Source organism: Molothrus ater, chromosome 3 (genome assembly GCF_012460135.2).
Source record: "Molothrus ater isolate BHLD 08-10-18 breed brown headed cowbird chromosome 3, BPBGC_Mater_1.1, whole genome shotgun sequence".
NCBI classification, from domain to species: Eukaryota; Metazoa; Chordata; class Aves; order Passeriformes; family Icteridae; genus Molothrus; species Molothrus ater.
Window position 1 is genome coordinate 18,719,350 of NC_050480.2, and position 22,921 is coordinate 18,742,270.

A 22,921-nucleotide genomic window follows, 5' to 3' on the forward strand; every position below is an offset into this window, starting at 1 on the left:
TATTCTTGAGCCTATCAGCTATAAGATAAAAAAACTTGTTGAAAGCTGGCCTGAGTCAAGCATACACAAACATTTCATTAATTGATGCTGCAATTCTGAAAAGCATTTTATAAAACTTTAATAACTCCAACTATACAGCACCAAGAGACAAAATAAACAAAATAACTTTCTCATTTTATTTTCGTATCTCTTCCTTTTTCTTCCCAGTTGTACTATTGTGTACCTCACAAAAACAACTCCAATGGTAACAGGAAAACATTTCTACTACAAGGTGAAATAAAATCCCCCAAAGCCAATAGACAAATAGTGTTCCCTTCCCAACAGCAGACATGTGCACAGGTGACAGGTAAATTTATGCTGAGCATTGAGTAAATCTTAATCTATGCTTGTTACTATGGTAACTAAACCCCATGGAAGTTTTGTTGGTGGTTTTTTTTTGGGTTTTGTTGTTTGTCTTTTAAGTGCTCAACATATGCGAATCTATGTGAGACATACAGAAATAAGTTTGCCAACTTTGAGACAGAATTGGTTTTTTCACCTCAAGCTACAAAGGATGCAATGTTTACAGTTCCATACTTGAAGGAATCCAGGAAAGAAAACATACCATGATCTACCAGTGCAGAACGAGATACAGCTAATAGGAGTTTCAGAAGTTCATACTAAAGGATCTTTGGAATAATTCTCATTTTCATGTGGTTACACCAACCTGTATTAATCTTGTGCATGATACAGTATGCTCATTACTTTTTTTTAAAAAACACTGCAGTAACATCATATGGAAAGGTGAAGTTCATTATCACATGAATTTACAGATCCTTTTTATTTGATAGATAAAAACCTTAGAAATGTGCTGGTCCATCCCCAAGATGACAGCCAAAGCATTTCAGAAAAACAAATACCTCCATAGCATGAAATCAGGTCTTGTAACCTGAACTCAGCTTACATGTTTCCTTCACTCCCTAGGCCTGAAGCCCTCAGCCTGGCCAGGCATGCAGGTGCAGCAGAACAGGACCTTCCTGCCTTTGTTCTATTTCACTCAGAATTGGCACAGTTATTTCAACCTGGCACTTTCCTTCCTGACTCATCCCAAACACATAAACAAGATTTTCCAGGGCTAATTCAGGACAGCCAGACCATATCATCTCCATTAATTGCTAGGACAAAATGAAACCCTCCCTGTAGCCCCATGAAAACTGAGAGAAGCCAGCTAAAAGCTGCTGCAGTAAACCACAGGTGGAACCAACATGAGGGGGAGGAAAAGGATAAAGTTTTTGTAAAATCCTCCTGTTTACTCATTTTTGTTATTTGGTACAGTACTAAAAATCACTATGTGCCCTATCAAGCAAAAGAGTAAAATGTTTCCTATCTTGTCAAAATAAAATGTTAAATGTCCCTCACCCATGAAACCTAACACAAAACTGTTTTTTTGAAGGAAAGCACTTACAGGAAGGAAGGAACGAAACTATTCCTGCATCCTCCTGGACACATCTAAACACAGCCCTTCACAGACAAGAGTTCTTTCAACATTTCTTGCCAGCCATTACTCTTTCCTCAGGAGGTGAACAGTTTACCACGCCAGTCTTTTTTGACTTATTTCATGAGATCTTCAAACCTGCCAACAGAGAGTTCCCAGTGAGCATTCCCATCTCTCCCAGGACATCCTGCCAGCACTTGGAGGCACAGGCAGCTGCAGGGCACTACTGATTCTGAATGCCACAGCACCCACAGTTTACTGAAAAATCCCCTGTGAAACAAAAAGAAAACTAAATCCAAATGTTGGTTGTTAATTGAACCAACCAAACAAGAACAGGAACACACCCAGAGAGCGAAACTTCCGGCAAAGGAAACTGGCAGAAGTTTTCATTGCACTTAGAAATGATGCAGCCAGGTCACTTTTCAATCGGCCTGATGAAAGGCAAAAGAAGGGAGATATGAAACAACCTACAGTTCAGGATCACGTCAAGCTCATGGAGCTCCTCAAACATTTGCAGGGCTCAAGAAGTAAAAAATGCTTTAATATCCACCTTCAAAACTGAGAGGAAAGAGCTGTTTCTACAGTCTAGAGACTGCAATCCTGAAACCTGAGGCTTGCCTCCAGTCGAGGAAAACAGCAGCAGGAGGCAAGGTTTACTCACAAAACAGCGACCAGATTAGAGTGTGAAGCATGTCTGACACTCAGGATCAAACAAGCGCTCTTCTGGGTCAGCTAAGGTTTTCCTACAGAAGGAAAGGATACAACAGCTAATTGGGACCAAGCTCTGAATTGCAACTCATTCTTCCTCTCAAAGTTTATGAAATGGGCATTTTTTCCTTATCCACTGCATACCTACAACAACTCTGGATGAATCCCCATGTGGCACAATGGCTACTGAAGCTGATCCAACACTGCTCCCATGCCCACACACACACCAACAACCTCACTACTGCCAGGGCAGCAGGACACGTGGACAGAACAGGCAGCGGAGACAGAGAAACCCTTGCAATTCTGTTGCCAGGGTCACCTCCAGCTGAGCACAGCCAGCCCTCCCCCCCCCCCCCCCCCCCCCAGCAGCAGCACAGGCACAAGGACAAAAGGCACCACCCAGCACTGGGAAGACAGGATCACATCAGCTCTATGTTAAACTGTTGTGGAACTGTGCTATCAGGACAGGAACATGGAAAAGAAAATTGATCACACTACTTTTCTTGATAATCCAAAGGCAAATTGACACCAGTAGTGAAACTTTAGCTAGGAGATACTTATTCCAATTCCACAACAAAGTAAAAACACACAAGGACTCAGAAAAGAGCCAAAACCAACACAACAAAAATCCCCCAAAACACAAAAAGCCTCAAACAAACAAAAACAAGGCTTGCTTACTCCTGTTGTTTACCCTCAGAAAAGCACACAATGTGAGCTCAAGAAGCTCCCCTTTAGGGATGACATGAGTGGCAAAGCAGCATCCCAACATTTTGCTACACAAAAAAGTTCCTCCTCCAGCAAGCTGGACACTATTTCTCAAGTCTTCATATACCCATTACTGGATTCATCCAGTAGATCCAATGACGAATTCATCAAGAGAGATCACCATCTCATTTTGAAGACTATCTTACCTCATGGTCCTATTAACTTTCTGAAGTAAAGCCAGCTTCTCAAAAGTGAAGAGATGCCCAATTAAAATATCTAACCTGATAGCAGTACATACTAATTGATGCACACATGTCCTAGAAAAGAAACTGTCTCAGGCAATGCAGGACGATTTGGCATAGGCAGATAGCGCTGGTCATTTGTGCTCCTCCTAGGGCTAAAGTAATGAAGGGTAGTGGAGATTGTTTGATGTTGGGTTTACGAGGCCTGTGACTCGTATAATACCGTAGCCTCCAAGTTTTAGGAGCAGGGCTGCTAGCAGCATGGAGCTGGCAATGGGGGCTTCTACGTGGAATGTTTGAGGATCACATCAAGCTCTGTATCAAATGCCATTACCCAATGTTCAGCATGATTTTCCCATTTTCTCTTGACATTGTCCTTTTAGGGATCTTAACAATTCCCTTCATATGATACCATACATTCAAAATAAATGTAAATATAAGTAATTCTCAAAATCAACTTGTTGCCTAGACAGAAGCAGGGAATAGAAAGCATGGATCTACAGCAGATTAACAAGGCTTATCTCAAGCCCTTCCACAGAGCCTTCAAGGGAGGGCAGGGAATCCTTCCTGACCTGAAGAGCACTTTCATGGTTTCTTGCACTAGAGCAGACCAGTTTAGTTTCTCCATCTCCAAGGCTTGATAATATGTGCTGGTGCACCACCCTGCAGCCAAGGACTTCTGGTGTCAGTAACAAGTCTTGCCTCAGAAGACTGAGCTGCAGAGGGTCTAATGGACCTCATCTATCACAAACATATAGTTTTCATATTTAAGCCAGAATCTCATCAGACCCAGCATTCTGCAGACTTTTTTTTTTTTCATAAACACAAGGTTGACTCTGAGGAGTAACACATACTTTCTCACAGGAAAACCAGAGCACCTTCCTAAGAGAAGGAAGCACCTTAGCTGGCATGGACAGCAAGCCTGCACTCAAGAAGCATTCAGTTACAAGAGTTTTGTGTCTTGAGAACAGGCTAGCAGAGCATGACCTGATGGTGGGAGATGCAGATAAAGTTATAAGGACACCACTAAACTTAGCTTATGCTTTCAGAAGACCAACTATGTTTTACAGCAGAGCAAGATTAAGACAATGTATCCAAGTCAACTGGCTGAGACATGGCGAACTCAAACAGCAAAATGAAGAGTGTCTTCTGCTGAGTGCTCTCTACTTTGTTTTTAACTTAAGTGTTAATTAACAGATCAAATAAAATGGCCTCAGTTGAGTGGTAGTAATTATTTACCTTTATCTGGATAATGCTATACCACATTTCAACTTAGCAAATCTATTTACAGCCTTGCACAGATTTATGCTTAACTTTAAGCTGTCCAAACAGCATCTGGCCCTTGGACCTATCTTATGATCAAAGAGTGTGTTTCTCACAGAGCTCAGATGACAATATCCACAGCGCCCCTTGTTCCTAAACTCGTGCAACCACTCTGTTTTAACCTTTGGGCTTCAATTATTCATGATCACAAACTGCAATGTAGCATTCCAGAAATGCATGCAACTAGGAAGCTAAATTGATATATGGAAAAAAAGCAAACAGCAGCAATATTACTCAAAGACTTTGCAAAGGATGTAATAGAACTAGGAAAAAAGAACACATTTCTTTAGCTGTTTTACACTGAAAGACGCAGTGATACAGTAGATAATGAATACTGATAAGCACACACATACAGCACACAGATGTCAATGTGCTGAATTCAAACCATGGACAGAAACCACACATGAGTGTAACTGAGATGCAAAAACCAAGCACAAGAAAAGGAATGAACAAAACAAATTTAATAGACCATGTAACATAATTTGGCTAAGGAAGTAAAAGAAAAAAACATCACAAGATGCAAAGAAAATACTAAAACCAGCAGATACTGCATTTACCCAGACCACTAAAATAAAAAGTTAGGAAAATGTGGAAGAAATAACGTACACACATATATAGGTAAATCTTAATAAAACAAGCCAGACAATCTGTGATTAGAGGTTTGAACAAATCTAGTATGTATTCAAAATGAATACAGTCATTAAAATAAGCAGCCAATCCAACAGTAAGAAAAAAGATGTATGACCTTCTCTAGAGTCCTTGACAATTTGTGGGTGAGGAACCCCAGATCCCCAGCTATTGTCTTTACACAGGAGCCCAGCCTGCAGGCTGTAAAAATTGAGCCTTTCAGACTCCTTCATCTAAATGGTGAGACATCAAATTACCAGTAGCAGCAACAGCAGCCTTCAAGCCCACCATTAGTAGGGGCAGCTCTCAATTCTGTCCTGAGTTGGACACCAAACCAGTTTGAATACAAGAGCAGCATGCCTAGAAATTCCCAGCTGAAGTGCCTTACCAAATCAGATGCTGTCTCATATTAAAACAGGAACTAATTTGATTCAGTCCCAAGGAAGGGAAAGTCATAAAAGAAGAGGAAGTCAGGGGGACCTGAGGGCGATGTCACAGGTGACAGGGATTATACAAACCTCCCTACTGGAAACTGGGAATTTGACCCCAAACCTTAAAGGAAAATCATCTCTAAGCAGATTTCCAATGGACACAACTGAATTTTTTCAGATCTTAGGATGAGCCACCAGCAATGTTTTGTTCTCTCTTCCACCACCAATGTGCCAAAGGTCCTTTTCCCACCCACAGTGCCAGAATGCTCCTCGCCTCTTAGAAGATGAGGAAAGCCACACCATGGGAGAAAAGATGATCACATATCCCTTTATGCAGCACTGCAATCCCTGAATTATCACAGGCTCGCTAGGAACTTTATTTTTTTCTTTAAATTTACCAAACTAACTAGAATGCTCCCAACCTCTGGGGATGACAACTATTGTGTTAAGATAGTATTTTTCTCTTTTCAACAGTTAAAGAATCTGCTAATTTTCAACTGCCATCCTATGACCCAACAGGTGACCTGAAATCAGGTAGTTTTGGAGAAATGGCAGGAAGACATCTGGAGGTATACTTAATTCCAATACATATATGTGTGTGTGTGTATAACCCCAGGCCATAAACTTGACAGTCCTCAGTCTGCTTTCTTCTTTTCCTCTGTCCGTCACTTGCTGAGTTTAATCTTCAATTAAATCAAGACAATATTAGGAAAATGGCTGATGCACCATTAACACTTCACTTGATTGTAATTCCAATCCAATACTCAAGTGCTGTATTTAATTCAGCTTCTTCAGGTTAGAAATTATTTCCTGAATGTAATGAAAACAAACAGATGGATACAGGAGTCCACTTTGTCTGTTCTACACCACTCCAGAAGGCTTGACGCCTCTCACTTGAAAATAATTCTATTGAAACTTAATGTTACACACCACTAGGAAATTAATTTAATGAGTAACAAAGAAAAGGTTTGTACACAATACCAAAATACAAAGTTTTGCAAAAGGTCACACAAAAAACTAATAATAACAACAGTAATAATAGCAGCAGCAATAATAATGTTATCTTGTACTATTTCAGAAACATTGAACTTGACTTTTATATGAGTGCTATACCTCAGCATACTTCAATCACTGGATGAGCAAGAATATCTTTCCTAAAAAGGACCTTTAAATGCAATTTTATCAGTCTACTTTGCATAGGCTGCGGGATTAGATTTCCCTTAGCCTGACTACAAACACTGCTGGAGGCATACATTCTCTGGTAATAATAATGTCTTCCACTGACTAATTCTAGCATCTATATTAGCTCAACCCTCATTTCTCATACCAGGTTTGAGGATAAGATTTCACTGGACTCTGCAGTAGATGGAGCAAGAGTTACACTGTAAAAGGCTCTCATAAATTTTCTTTGTTCATGTGCATCTTGTGATTATCACTGTAAGAAAGAAGTCTAAAAAGCAGCCACTCTTTTTCATTTAATATCAAATGAAGAAAAACAAGTTTGAAAAGCTATTACACATACATATGTCTGCTAAAGACTACTCAGAACAGTATTATTAATATTTTCTGTATCCATTTCATTGCATTGAATGATTAAAAATGCTATTCCTTTGGGAGTCTGATCTTGAGGAAAAAATACTATTTTAGTCCTCCAACAAGTAAAGACATTCTTTGATTTTTTTTAACCACCAGTAGACTGTCCCGACTACAATGGCAGGGGGAAGAAAATCAGATTACTGTTGGAAAAAAATTACTAAATAAAACCCCAAATGCTTTAAAGAATTATATTACCTCGAATCAATAATATTATCTGGAACAATATACAAGTAAATACATTACACATGTAATCCATTTGTGGAAAACAGCCATATCCTCTCTAACAGCTCAATGTAGCATTTTATAGACTAAGGTAATTTCCATGGCAAAAACAAGACTCCTCTTAACACATAAGATTCTCTGAATTTCTGAGCTATGCCTCTACTTATTTTAAGTGAAGACAAACATCTAAGTAGAAAGATACTTACATATGATTGAAGCCAAGCATGCACTCTCAAAAGGAATTTCAGATATTTACTGTTTAAGCACAAGTAATTTACACTGCTGCTACACAGCCTGCAGTACACCCTACCCTCCCCTTCTCCAGCTCCTCAACGCTCGCCCATTAAAAATTCCTCACGTATCTGAGTGTAGGGAGAGAATCTCTAGGAAAACATGATAAAATTGTATGTCCTGTGTAAGTAATCACTATGAAGCTTTGGTTACTCTCTGCTGTTACTTGAGAGAAGAAAGCCCAGCCCAGTAACTTTACCAGGGTGGAGGGAAGGAAAGGTGGAATGAGGAAAATATGGTCTAACTGATGAATATTTCAAGTTGTAATAATAATTTTTGCTAATATTTGAAAGAGCCCCCAACACAGAAACAGGTCTTCCCAGTCCACCAACAGCAAAAAATGTTCTCACTCCCATTAGCTTTACAATTCAAATTATTCCCACATTAAAATGCTCCTTGGGATTCCTACAGAAGGGTATTACTTGAAGGATAAACAGGCGCTACAACTACATGGCTTTTATAAAGCTTTGTATTGGGTTTGCTTATGTCATTAAATGAGCAAAATTGGAAAAGGTCCCAGAAAGAGTGAGAAGCATAAGGAAGCTGGCAATGAGTATGCCAAGTTCCAGCACAAAGCACATTAGTAAGCAAAATGGGGGAGAAAACAAGGGGGGGTGGGGGGAGCCAGAATGTGAGATTATAGTAAATTGCAGGGATTTAATGGCCAGCAAATTAATCAACAAAGTCAATTCGAATCTTGCAAAGACAAATTTTGGATATGTAAGGATAAAGCTGATGTGATGGCAAGTTATAGATTAGCACCAGGTTTAAAATTAAATTGGTCACATTTTTGAGGGACTAAATAAGAGAAATTATTTATGTGACCACCTTAAGATTAAAAAAAAATGGCCTTCTCCCTTCTGAAAAAAAAAGGGCTGCTTGAAGACAAGTAAAAGATGTTTTACTTTATTTTTCTATTACTTTCTTCTTGAGCATTGAGTTAAGCTGAAAAAGATAAGAACCAACAGTGGGGAAGGGAGGACTCCAGGAGGAAACCTTCCAGGAGCGATTAAAATAGTACTCTTCCCCAGTGACTAAGGCTGAGCCTCTGCTTACAAGGAGGTGTGTGTTTTACTGCACAATGAGTGAGGTGTGGGCCTCCTACAGAAGCACAGCAGAGGCACTACAGGTTTTACCACAAGTCTCACCTTAGGCAAGAGCCTTTCCAGCAAGCTCTGCTACTATCCAAACCTTATCTATTTTCTTAAACCACATCTGTCTAATGAAAGATATCACTTCTCTCTAACAACCTTGCCTAATTCTGTGCCTGCTTAAGATTTTAAAAGTTATCATGCACTACTTTACTTTATAATACAAAAGCAATTAGACTTTGTCACCAGTAATATTATCATTATCTGCTTTTGCAAGACTGCCATGGGCTATCCAGCAACTCTGTATGTTCAGCTACATGAACACTAATGTTTTACACAAGTGCTTTCATCAGAGGTGAAGTAAAGTTCTGTCTTATTAGTCAACATATCAAAACTGTACATGTTTAAAATACCATTCTGCAATTCAGCTGGACAAAACTCCTTATGATTGATCACTTGAAACACATTAAGTTCAGACATCATTCTCTACTTTGATTAAAATTCTGCTACTTTTGTGAATTCTAGAGGTGTTTAAACAAAAACCAAGATAATTATTCTGCCTCTTCCTAGCACACCAGGAGGGCCACAGTGAAAAAAGGCAGAAGCTGTTCTGAAGTCACAAACCCGATTCATTGTGACCTCAGTAAAACTCCATTATGTGCAACAACCCTCACTTCAGAAATCATTATGGCTGTGATACACATATCAGTGTGTGGCCATTCAATGCTCTTTTAGGTTGGGTATACATCTTGGACATATAAACAATTACTTTGGCTAAAGCTTACTGTAAGAGTCCTCTTTCTGAAGAAGGCAAATGTGAAGAAAAAGAACCCTTATCTTCACAACACATTGTGTTGCTGTATTTATATTTAGATCTCTGTAACGAGCATACACTTTTATAAAATATTGCTAACTGAAATAGTTTACACACAAATGGACGGAAGCCATTGGTACTGAACACTTAAATCTTGAACAGCCATGAAGGGTTCTCTACAAAAGTCATCTTAATGGTATGGTACATTCATGCCAACCAAACAAGTGGAGTGCAGACCACTTCTCATTCTGACATCACAGCCTATATCTAAGGTGTCCCACAAGCATAGGAACAGCAAGATAAAAAAAGGAAAATTACTTTTTCCTGAAACCATATGCAACAGCGAAACAGGAGAGCTTGAAAACCCACAAACACATTCACTCCAGCAAGACAGCCTGCTTTCCACAAGGATTTAAACAATGTGAAGTGACTGTTTATCAGCTGTCCTGATACGATGGAGAATTGTAGCATAACATAATGATTTTTCACTTGACAGAGATGCCAAAAAAACCTGTGCTTTTGGGTTTCACATAAATACAACTATTGATCAGTCATTAGACACTAAGCTGTGGAAGTGTTCCGTGAGTATGTCTGGCTCATTACTTTTAAGGTTAACTGCAGCCCAGCTGAATTTAACTGTGCAAGCACCCTCCTACAGCTGTGAATATATGTCTCTCAGCAGAAGTTGCTGTTTTCTTTGAAAGCATACAAAAAAAGAAATCCCTGAAAAAAATGCTTATGTTAAAAAAAAACAAAAGAAACCCCAACAAACCAAACCCCACCACCAAAACCAACCAACCAAACTTTTTTTTCAACTGCCGTCCCAGATCAAAAAGAAGCAGGATTATGACAAGCACAGAGTGTGGTTTCAAATGCTCTTGGCTTCAACTATTTTCCTACAATAGCTACAGCATGATTGGTCACTACTTAGGAAATAAAAGTTGAAACAGTCACAGGGAAATGTACTTTAAAAACAAGGGCCATCTTATCATCTTGGAATTTTTAACCTTAGATTCACTAGGATGCTCACCAGAACAATCTAAGCTGAATCATCACATACAGCTATGAAGTCTCAAACTGACCGTGAGACCTCAACAAGCCTTTGATTTTGCTATTTTACTAAGTTATTCACAGAAAAACAAAGATGATTCATTCTTAGCGAAATACAACTGGCCCAATTTAAAGCTCAGTTTAGCACTAAGCATGGAGAACACACCAAAGAAAAGCTAATTGACAATGTGAAGGAAGTTGAGAAATGCTAACAATTAACCACGTTTGCTAGCTGATGTGGAGAAAGAGCTTCTTATTAAAACTCAGATGGAGATGCATTATATTCATTGCACTGTACAATGTGAATATTTTGATGAAACTTTCCTGTTTTCATGGCTGTTTTCACAAACAGTCAACTGAGGAAAACATTTCTTCCTAATTTACCACTGTCTAGAGCAGAGTAAACATTCAAGAACCAAGAGCCAGAAAAAAATTGTGAAATCCTAACAACAATTTTTTGCCTATTCTGAAATTCCAGAAAGATTAAAAAAAACACAACAACAAACCCAACCACAAAAAGCAATCATTGTGTTTCCAACAACAACAAAAAAATAGATGGTGTCATGACCACAACATAAATAAGCTGAATTTGAAACTTGTCACTGTCGGCAGCAGCTTATAAGTAGTATGTTTAACCTGGAGGCCAGCATAGACTGTAAACATGTATTTTAAAATTAAAGGACAGGCTGAAGTTACTAAAAGATAAAATCTGAAAAGAAGTGATAAAATGCTTTCTCTCTGATATTGCAATATATTAAAAGTTTGCTCCAACTCTCAAGCCATGAGTAGGCCAATCTGTAAGAAACCTGTCTTAGGGCTTCAGACACACTATAGTTTTTTAGCTCCACATTAACCGTAAAATCATCTCCTTACCGGATAGTTTCTTAATGAATCTGCTGTACTGGAACACTGTTTAAAGTTCTCTCAAGCATCAGTAAGATTGTACAGTCAGGTCTATCTAAATTCTGAGAACAAGAAAAACTCTACAAGTACAACTACGAATCACTGATTGAGAATGTAATTTTAGAGAAATCACAGTATTTGCACTTAAAAATTTAGTGACTATTTTTTCTGTATTTAAACTACTGATAACAATTAAAAGCTGGCAGGAGATTCCTCTGCTGAGCAACGGCAATTGTGATGGTAGAAACTTAACACGCTTATAGCAGAAACATTAGTTTGCAAATGTAATCAGGTATCATGGGGAAAAAATTTCCTATCTTTAATGATGATTGAAACATTTAAAATGCAGAGATAAAAAAACCATTTAAATCTCTCTTAATATAAACAGTGAGTCCATAGGATCAGAAATATACAATGGAAAAGACCCCACTGGTCAGTTTTCCTAGAACATATTCTCCTTGTTCTAGCTCAGTGTTTAAGTGCACTGACCATGTAAGTACAGTTTTCAGAACATCAACCACAAACAATCCAACTTTATGTTTACCTATGAACCTCAAAACCCCATGAAGTATGAAATGAAACAAGTACTACAAGCAAACTGCATTAACTCTTTCTGAACCTCAACACTGTATACTCATTCACGATGCTTAGAAAGAACACTGAATCATGAACATTTTCAGTGCTTTGTACCAAAATTTTCCTCTTTACATAAAGAAAGTAACCATGTGTATTGCCTGTCTCATTATTCTCTCTGATCCACACAGAAGGTTAACTTCAAATGAACCTTGCTCTCTCCATGCATAGTGCTCTAGCTCAGCACGTTTTCCCCCCACAACATAAGAGCTCAGCCCTTATGTGAAGCAAAATAACAACAACAAGAGAACATCTGCATAGAGAAAACACAAGAACCTTCAAAACAAGATTAGGAAGACATACTCTCTTCTTACCGTTTCAACAAACATAGAATCTAATGGTGTATTTATGATCAAGGAAAATAAACTCTCAAGGAAAAAACTCAGGCATTCTTCACTTTGCTCAAATCCATCTCTTGTGGATAAGAAAGATACAGCTGTACTCTTGAACCCAAAAGGCTTGGAAATTAGGCCACTCTTATGCTTAAGGCACTGGAGGAAAGAATTCTTGTCAAATACTTTCTCCCACGCCCCCTCTGTCCAAATCAAAACCATGCGTTCTTATTGTGCAAAAGCAAATCCAGAAAGGAAAAAAAAAAATCAGAAAGAAATTAAACATTGTATAATCATTATCATCCCAACTTGACTATTTCATTCTACCCTCTTATCTCTTGCCCTCTTCAACTTCTTTCCTCTTTAAAATGCAGCTGTCTCGTAGGCTCCCTTGTCGGAAGGGCATCCTTAACCACACCCCTTGAGCTCGCATCTGAGATGTCACTGTCTGGTAGCTAACCCACAAATGGGTGTGAATGTGTCAAAGTTATAATTATTTGTATGATAATGAAGCAAATCACATGGTCATATGTCACTGGTTTATCCTTCTTAAAATTTCCCCTGCCATGACATCTCAATCATTCTCACACAGCACTGCCTAGGTAAAACAAACCACAATTCCCACATTGCACCATGACTCTGGCCAGAGTTATCATCCAGCAGTCCTGAACTTATTCATTTCTTCTTCCACTGTAAACATGCCAGATTGCTCCAGCAGAATTAAACAACTTTGAGGTATTCGAAAAAAACCAAAACAAAATAATACCTTAAAACTTAGCTAGAGAGGTGAAACCACAGCACAAGTAAACAGTAATACCTTCATACATACTAGTAATACCTTCAAAAGTTTACACTTAACTATACAAGGAAAAAAAAAGTATTCTTGTCAGACTACGAGGTCCATATGTCAGAAAAAGCAAACTACTTTCAGCATTCTCATTCTTATTAACCTAAAGTACTATACAGCAAGTAGTATAGAGCCAACTGTTCAATCTCCTTTCTTAAACAGAGCTCTCCAAAAACATCTAAGAGAACATATTACCTATGTATTTCTTCTCTTTTGCCTTGATTCAGGAAAACTGCTCCTCAATTAAATGACACAATACAAGGCAACATATTACAAAGGGAAAAACATAACAGCCCCTCTTTCCTCAATTAATACCAACTCCTCAATTAATACCAACAATGAAAACAGAAGAGATACTCTAGCTCAAAACTTTTGATTCCTGTCCCTCTCTTTTTCCATCAACAGCAGAGATGGGAATCTCAGTTCACCCAAACTAACTCCAAGTGCAATTGTTTGGATGCAGTGATACACTACCTGTCACAGTCTACAAAAATTGTATCAAGAGGCGGCTGTAAATAGTTACATGTACAAAATCAAATCATAGAGAAAATTATTATTTTGCATACTGCTCTTACCCCTCACTTGAAAAAATAAATCCAGTAATACATATGAAAATACAGTACTTCCTCCACCCAATAATTTCCCTAAGATTCCAAATAAACTGTTAGTAAGAATAAGTGTTTGATAATCATCATCTACTTTGCTTCCTTAAACACAGCTTTCATGAGAAATAACAATTCCAGTGAAAAGTATTTACAGACATATGCTAGGGAAACTAAGCATAGCACTGGGAGATGTCAGGAATAGCAAAAAAGGCAAAGAAAAGGAGTGTAGAGCTCCACAGGGCAGACCTATCAGTTACATACACACTGATGCTTCCCAGGCCCTGGCTCCCTCCACCTGTTGCTGGTCCCTTGCTGCTGGTTCCTGTTCTTTTCACTCCAGCTTTCTGATAAAACTTGATAAAGTAATATGCTGCCTGATCTTATCCCTTCTAAAATATTTTCAAAGGGCACTGTGGGACAAGAGGCAAAAAGCGTTATGGAAACAAGCAAGTTTTTCACCCATCCTACCAGGAACTCCTGTAATTCCTCAAGGAATGTATAGGTGCTATACCCAGTATTATAATTTCTTTTTTCAAATGATAACACAAATGCTTGCTCACGCACTGAGAAAAGCACACATTAAAATTTTATTTGTTTTCTCTTTCAAAGTACCTAAAGCAGCTGCCAAGAGAAAGGGGGTGGTGGTGGCAGGGTAGCTCCCCATGATTTCATGCAACAACCTCACCCCATGTGCAGAGCACAGCTGGACACACACATAGGGTTGGACTCAGAAGCATCAATCAGCTCTCTCCAGACACAGAGCTCCAGTCTGCCCCTAGGGAGTCACACAATGGAGCAACACTGCGAGATGGCCACGAGCACCATGTGGAAGAAAAGAGCCTCTCCTGAAGATCACCATGAGCTGCTCAGGAGAGCTTTGCTAATATACATACCAGAGAACTAGAAATATGCACTACAAAGATGGACGTTTTACCAGCTCCTAAATTCCTCTTCCCAATTACTTCTCCTTTTAGTTACTACTTCTCACCACCTCAGTTACTCAGAGCTTACTAGCTTGACTTTGTCCATCATGAGCCACCAGCATAAACAGTTCCCCAGTCCATTAGAGTTTATTAGCAGAAGGAAGCACATTAAAAGTAATTTAGGAGTCTCACCTCACCCTCACAGAATCCATTTTAAATCAAGGAATGTTGCTGATCAGGAAGTCAGCAATGGACCACCTACTCCTCCTCCATCCTCCATTTGCCACTTTAGCCAAAGGTCTGATGTAAGAGACACCACTGGCTGTCCAACAGGCAGAGCTCAAGGTCTCTGCTCCAAAATCCTAGGGACACCCACTAATGACAGCACTGGAGTAACTCTGTGCAGACCAGGGAGCTTTCAACTGCACAGATCTTTGGCGTTTATCTGGCTAGAAGATTATACTCATTAGTATAAGGTTTCATACTTACACCAAGGTTTGCAGAAGCAAATGTGCAACTTTAAGTATTCTGATACTCGGTACAAACCTAGGTGTTTCAGATGCCCAATGTACTCTCTGAAATTACAATAAAAACCTAACACGTAGTATTCCTTAGGTTTCAAAACTGAGCACTCATGAGTAGCATAACATTGTCTAAATTAATGACCAACACTTTCAAGTTTTCATTCCATAAAAGATGATGATATTTGAAAATATTTCCATTTGCCTTGTGTAAATCTTGCAAGTCTTATGGACTGTATTACTGGATATATGCATAAATACTTCTTATCCTTTCCTGTCATCTATATTCCTATATACATTTGAAATAGAGACTCATGGGTAACATGTATCATGCAAACCTGGACTTTATCATTTAATTAAATCAAAATTTTTATCCCAAGGACTTGCTTTTGTTCTTAGAATAACACAGAACCCATCAGTCCATGAAGAGTAAGGAGAGAGCAAACACATCTATTTGCTTTACTAATAGTAAGTCTGATATTGCTCTATCAATTAAACTTCCACAGAGTGACTGATACTAAAAGCTCATTATAATAATTCACTACACTTGGGTTTCACTTCTCTAGCTATATTATCTCTTTCTGTTACCTTTCTTTTCCAAATCATCTTCTTACATTCACTTTTCATTTCATATCGGTCAGTAACCTATTCAGGAGGTACTACTGCTTGGGCTTGTACAGTAAGAAACCTTAGGAGCTCCCACTACTAGCCAGAATATCTATAGAATAGATTGATGCACTACAAACAAACACCTTCTTCAACCCATTTCAGCCCACTAGGCCATCTTCCTTCGTTTCTTACCAATCACCTTTCACACAAATAGAAGGTGGGTATGACTGCATATGTTATATTTCCTATGACTCCTTTTCCCCCTCCTTTCTGCCACCCCCCCCCAAAAGCAATTAAGTAGACATACTTCAAACAATAGTGCTTTCAACACCCGTCCCCTCACCCAAGAGGAAAATTTCACAACTGCCACACTACCACCTATGTAGTCACCACTGACGGACAGGACCAGACCAGGACCGTGGTCCAGCATTCCTCAGGTACACCGTCCATCATAGCCAATTCTGATTATTTTCTATGAAAGACCACTACAGCAGAGAACACCACTCCATAGAGTCCGGGCGGAGCAGAGACCCCGCAAAAATATTTAAACTGAGCACAAAGGAAGATACAATGAACTCGGGAAGAACCAAGGACACGACCACAGCCCCCCCTCAGAGGCAACACAAAGCAAAGCAGAGGAAGGGATACAACAACACCAGGGACCGTCTTGGAGGTGCAAACCGAACAAAGAGCAAGTACCGCTGAACCCCAAAAGAAAAGGCAAGGCCAAGTGCCAGGCCGTCACACAGCCCACAAGTGGCAATCCCAAGGCAGGCGCGGAGGTGCCGTGTGTGGGGGCCGCCCTAAGGCGGGGCACCCCGGCTGCCGCCCGCAGGGGCTACAGGCCTCTCGCCAGCGGGGGCCCGCGGCCAGCAGCCCGTGTGCGCCGACAGCCGAGGACATATAAGGGCAGCGCAGCCCGGCCCGGCCCGGCCCAACAGGGCTGGAAGGGCTGCTGGAGGGTTCCCCGCGGGAGGCCCAGCGCCGCGGGCGGGCTGGGGCGACGTGGAGCGCGGCGGGCCGGACCCGCCCCGGCAGCGCCGCATGGAGGAACCTGGGGCGCGGGCAGGCGGCGGTGCTGGCCCGGCGCTCGGCACGGCCGCGGCCCGCCCGCCCCTGGGGCACTCGGCCTGGGCGGCACGAAGGGCCGGGCCACCACCGCGTACCGGGGAGAGGCGAAGGAAGCCAGGGAGGGAGAGGGGTCCCGGCGCGACACTCACGTTCTCCGTGTCCCGCTCATTGACGGTGGGCAGCGGCGTGCGGGTGGACATCGTGCGGGCCGCGGCAGAGCCGCGCCCGGCGCTCCGAGGGGAGAGGCCGCTCCTAGGCCTCGGCAAAGCCCGCCGGCCACCCCCGCCGGCAGCCGGGCGCACACGGCGGGACGCGGGGCCTCCTGCCCGCTACGCACCCGGCGCCATCACCTCGCCCGACCGCCTGGCTGCCCCTCCACCCGCCTCGCAGCCGCCAGGCTCCGCGCAGCTCGGCCGACGGCTCCTCCTCCTTCCCCGCCCTCCCGCCCGCTCAGGTGAGCGACCAGCAGCGCAGGGGGGCCGCGGCGCCTCCTTGCAGCATCCGGCGGCGGTACCAACTCCGCCTCGCTCCCGTCCCCGCTTCTCCCCTCCTCCGCCTCCTCCCCCTGCCCGCCCCCGCCCCGCCGGCCCCGCCGCAGGAAGTGCCGGGCGGTACGGGCGGGCGCGGCAAGCGCGGGCGGGCGCTGCTGTGGCGCCAGCGCTGGGGTGGCCGCGGATCCGTCACGAGCCCAGCCTGGGTGGGGGCCGGGCGGGAGCGCGCCCTGGGCTGAAGTGAAGTGGGATCTCATAGTCAACAAGAGGCAGGACTAATCTCTTCTCTGTGGCGACCAGTGACAGGACCCGAGAGAATGGCCTGGAGCTCAGTCAGGGGAGGTTTAGGTTGGATATCAGGAAACGGTTGGGCACTGGAACGGGTTCCCCAGCGAAGTGGTCACAGCACCAGCCTGAGAGCGTTAAAAAGCTTTAGGACAGCACTTTTAGGCACATGGTGTGGTTCTTAGGACTGCCGTGTGCAGACCCAGGAGTGGGCCTCGATGGTCCTTGTGGGTCCCTTCCAACTCGGTAAGGCCTGTGCTTCTGCGGGAGAGGTGTGATGCTCCGCCAAGGGAGGGCGTGTCGCCAGTGCTCCGGAGCCAGGGCCCGCCGGGGGACCGGGCGTGTCCCTCAGCCTGGCAGGATGGAGGGGCCCCCGAGAGAGAGCCAGCGCGGCTCGCCGAGTCTGTGGCCTGGGGAGCTCCAAACACCCTGCCTGTGGACTGTGGGACAGAGACCTTCGGGTGCTGGGGCCGCTGATATTGGCTAATGCGTTGCCAGCAGCTGTCCCTCCTTGGCTCTCCTTTGTCTCTGGTAACCAGCAGTATGAGGAAGGGCAGTGGGGCAGCCCTTCTGCCTCTAGCACAGCTTCAAGTCCGCAATTCATGCTTTCTCTAGAGGCTTGTAAAACCCTGTGTCAGCGTCAGAGCGTCTGTGTAAATCAAACCGTTTATTTGTGCACCTCAGCCAGCCCGCCAGCCTTCTTTACCCACTTGAAGCTGAAATGGGATCAACAAGACCGTGCAGTGCATCCCTCCGCTCATGTCTGACCAGCTCACAGTCCTTGAACACTTAACCAATGACCTCATGTGCTTAAAACTAGAACCATACACGCATTTTTGTCTTTGAGAAGTTACAAATGTTTACACAACAGCAGCTTTTGCCAGAAAATCAGCCAAATCCTCCACCAAATTCTAAAAACAATCTGCAAAAAAAAAAAAAAAGCAAGAAATCCCCCAACTTCCCCTGCACCAGAAGCAAAATAGTGGGCCTGAAGTTCCATTGCAATATTTTGACAAATTTGTGTAGCCGAGGCTATAAACATCTTCATAAATTCTGTAAACACAATCCTTGTTCTGGAAAAGCTTCCTTTGGAAAACACTTGGGAAGGCACTTCATGAGTTGTGTATGTATCTTCAGGAAGCTCTTATGTGCTCGTGAAAGGGCACTGACTGTTATACATTACTTATTTATAACACATATATATGCATCTCTATGTATAGGTCAACACACTAGTAGTGTATGTTTAATTCTGGCTATATTATGGTGTCATTCAAGAGGTACCCCCAGCTCCTCAGCATTGGTCAGTCCACAGTGGAGATTTCCACATATTTGGGATAACAGCTGATGCAGGTACAGGCAGAAATCATCCCCTTGTTGTAGGAGCAGTGTAACTGGACTCGCTCTTTGCACATTCAGCATTGTGTTGCTCTGAGCATGCATGATTTGTCAGTCTGGAAATTATAGATGTTCCCAGCTCATCCTCGGACCAAAGCCTCCCAAACCCTGGCAAGGGCTTCTGTGAATTCCTAGCTGTCTCCTCACATAGCTGGAACTACCAACTACAAAGGAAATTTTAGGGTCCTTCATTTTACTGGGAACAAAATAATCCAAGATCGGGTTTATTCGAGGTAAGCAGCCATGGTCTAGCCAGCATGCCCAAACAAGTTTGTTGACAAACTGGATATTAACCCAGTTTAGTTGCTTAGCTCATCAAAATGCACTCACTTTTATCCCAAGTACGAACAAGACTATGTCTAGGGCTCTGTGTGGGGCCTGACTTTGCAATCCTTACTTGGTCAAAACTCCCACTGATGCAAACCCATCCTGGTATGGATTTGGGTATGCACCTGCGGTCAGGGAAGAAAGAAGTGTAAGCTCCAATGTCTTGTAAATGTGTTTAATGGCACCGCTAACTAAGGCAAAGCTTAGAGAGACTTCCTGCCTTACAATTTGAATAAGCTTTGGTCAGTATTTCATAGGAAAACTTCATCAGAAATTAAAAGTGTAATAATGTAGTAATTCTTGCTATCTGAAGATCTGCTTTGCAGTTGTTCTGCCCATGGTTGTTACTGTTGTCATCTTCTTTCATGTTATCAAGGTCAGTCATTCATTTAATAGCACTGTTTAATTTTATTGTGTTATTACTGCAGGCTTCATGTTTCCCCCAGATGGGAAAATGCAGGGACAATGACTGAAGAGACGGTGACCACAGAGATGGTCCTGCCATAACTCAATCACTCTCTAAAGAGACAAAGCAGGAGAAAGGCACTAGGCTGAGTGCAAAAATAGCCCGGAAGGAGAAAGCTTCAAACTGTCTGAGACCTGCAACTAAAATATGCCAAAAGTTATTTCTGCTTCAAGTAGCATTAAGTCCTCTAGGTGCCCAGCAGGAATGATGTATATTTAGTGAGTGACTTCAATTTTGGCACTGAAAACATGGATATTCCACCACCTTACCTGGACCCAAATCCCATCCACTACTGTAGTAATGATTTCAGGCATTGGCTTGAATGAAACCTTTTCTCACAATTTTCAAATTCAGTTCTCAACAACAGAAGGGTGAGAGGTTCAGAAATAACATGGGAACAGGTGACCACTGAGATGTGAATATAACAGAGCAAAATCATGTTCTTTATTGCCTTTCATTGCACCAGGACATCTACTGTAGTGTGGAAAACTAAATTAAAGACCTTGCAAATATGAAAGAGTAAAGTACCTCTATCTGCATGTAGTAAGGATGCAATAGCATTAAGGAATCCTGAGGTCATTACAAACTACAGGTACAGGGCTCCATGGATTGTTTACTTTCATAAGGGACACTGGAAAAAAATTACATGTTCTCTGAATATATGTAGATTTTGTAAATATGTTAATAGTTACAGTCAAGATTCTGATTTTGCTGTAAGAATCATTAGGAAGTACAATCTTAGTGGAAAGTTAAATAACTTATCATTTGTCCTAATACTTTAAACCTGCAAACAAACGAGGGTTTTTTTTTTTTTCTTAATAGCAAGCCATACCTTTTGGGAATACTCTTATCATGTATGTGCAAAAAACCTCCCCAAAATGTTAAATATATTTTACAGATCAGAATTTGTCTCAAGGTCAGTTGTACTTAAATTTAGTAGTTAACGTTGTATCTTCATTTTTCTGGGCGACTGAAGTTTTTTATTGTTTCAATGCCATTACAAAGAACTTCCCTAAGAATAAGCATGTAAGAACTTTATATTAAAGCAGTAAATAAAAGCAGCATTTGACACTGATTAGCCTGGACGTCTGGGAGAAGGATAATAAAATCACAGCACAGCATTGTTGTTGCAGAAATTTCTTGCACATCCCCGAAGCCTCTAAAATGGTATCAGAAAATCTACTCCAGAGAAGAGAGAATTACCTCTTAAACATGTGGGTTGCTGGTGGTCTGAAGAAGCTTGTAAAGGCAATTGCTCTGTCCCTGAGTATGTCTCTGATGGCCTAAAAAACCAGAAGATCCCACTATGTTCAAGATCTCTGTCCTGTCTCTTAATAACCATAGCTAAAAATAGCTAGTTCTGATTGTTTCCTTCGGCTTTGATATCTCACCTTTCTTTTGATGCCCCCAGTCTCTTCAGCCATACAGCCAACTTCTTCCCACATCTGAAGAGTTTCAAAAGGAAACCAGCAAGTCACCATAGCATTGAGGTAGGACCACAATGAAACCTGGGGCAATGACAACTCTGTGAGTTTCACCCCTTGTTTTCTTTTGCTGCAGCATTTTTTGTCTGTTGTGGCTTTTAGTAGTGGTTTCAAACTTACTTTTAAAAAAGTTTCATATTTTTTCTTTCCTTTTTTTTTGTAGCTTGAATTTTGATTAGTATCTTGGCAGAGGAGGTAAAGCTTGAATAATTTTCATACATCAGCACTGACAACATCTTTTTTGCATTTTTGGGAAACATTAGCATTCTTAGAAAAGACTATCAGAGAGTAATAATGAAAACCATGTAGTATGTTGGAAGTATCTGTAATGAATATGCAATATCTTGGCATTCCTTTTATCTGAAAATATTTATTTGTTATGAAAGCATGTTAAAGAGTAAAAGAACTATTTAAATCTTCATAATTCCTATCATAGTTGTATCTGAGCTATCAAATAAAACAATGCATCTCTACATTTGAGCTGGGAAGCTTCCTAAACTGTTGGTAAGCTGTAGGTCTGAGGAGAAGAGGGTCTAAATGGTCTGTCCAGGAGAAGAGAGAAAACCAGGGACAAAGGAGACAGCAGACTCACTAGAAGTAGTCCTCAGGGACCCTCTGGATGCAGTTTTAAACCCAGCTTTAGATAACCCCAGGAGATGGGGCAGGATGGCAGAAAGCCTGCAACAAGACGCCTGGTGATCTGCCATTGATCTTCAGAGGGCCACCAGAGACCAGAAGTGGGGGAAGAGTTGGGAAAGGCAATTAACCTAAGTGGTCACAGATGTTCTCACTCCACATCTGCCCTCTGTAGACTTCAATGGTGTGGTTTCTGTGGAAACAGAAACTCTGTACTAAATGGAGCTGCTATCCCTGTCAGGATCTAATTTTTCCAAAGATGTATTCTACAGTAGCACAGCAAGAACTCCTTGATGCAGAAAGGTGCAGAGTTATCCTGCAGCAGTATTGCATATTCTGATCTAAGGAAGAACAGCTTTTGATCCAGGGACAACTGCAGGATTTGTTATGAGTTGATCCAATGATTCTGTAAAAGGAAGGTCTCTGTGGCAAAGACTCTATGTATTCCCCAGGGAGCATGGGGTCAGTCTGAAGTCTTTCCTCTGCCCATTTTAAGGTGACCAAGAAGAGAAATATTTGAGCTAAACCCCTGATACAGCATTTAGCGTGTCTGCATATGTGTCTCTGTGTATTTTTTAACTTATTTTTGTAATACCTTATTTGGTTAAAATAAGGTTTGTTGAGTGTACTAGGTTTCATTTTTTATTGAGTCACTCTACCACTTTAGAGGCTTAAAATGATTTGGGTTGTGTGGTACTTTTTTCCCCTAGCCCCTCCTCCACCCCCCCAAAAAAAGCAGTTGCCTTGTTTTGTTTTCTGCTGACTGCACTGAACTGGCAGAATAGCCTTAACTGACAAAATGACAGGATAGAATAAAAT

General features: G+C 41.7%; 1 protein-coding gene across 5 annotated transcripts in view; it reads right to left on the reverse strand.

The window, feature by feature from the left end:
• MARK1 (microtubule affinity regulating kinase 1) overlaps nucleotides 1-17,402 on the reverse strand; it is a 58,771-nt gene extending 41,369 nt beyond the window's left edge. For 2 of the 5 annotated variants that reach the window (XM_036404605.2, XM_036404603.2), the window contains exon 1: nucleotides 17,168-17,386. In XM_036404605.2, the coding sequence (XP_036260498.1) occupies nucleotides 17,168-17,218 (51 nt within the window). In that variant the 5' untranslated portion in view covers nucleotides 17,219-17,386. Of the gene's footprint in view, nucleotides 1-17,167 lie in introns of all 5 variants that reach the window. The other 3 variants (XM_036404606.2, XM_036404604.2, XM_036404608.2) reach the window with 3 other exon arrangements.
• Nucleotides 17,403-22,921: the final 5,519 nt, after the last annotated feature.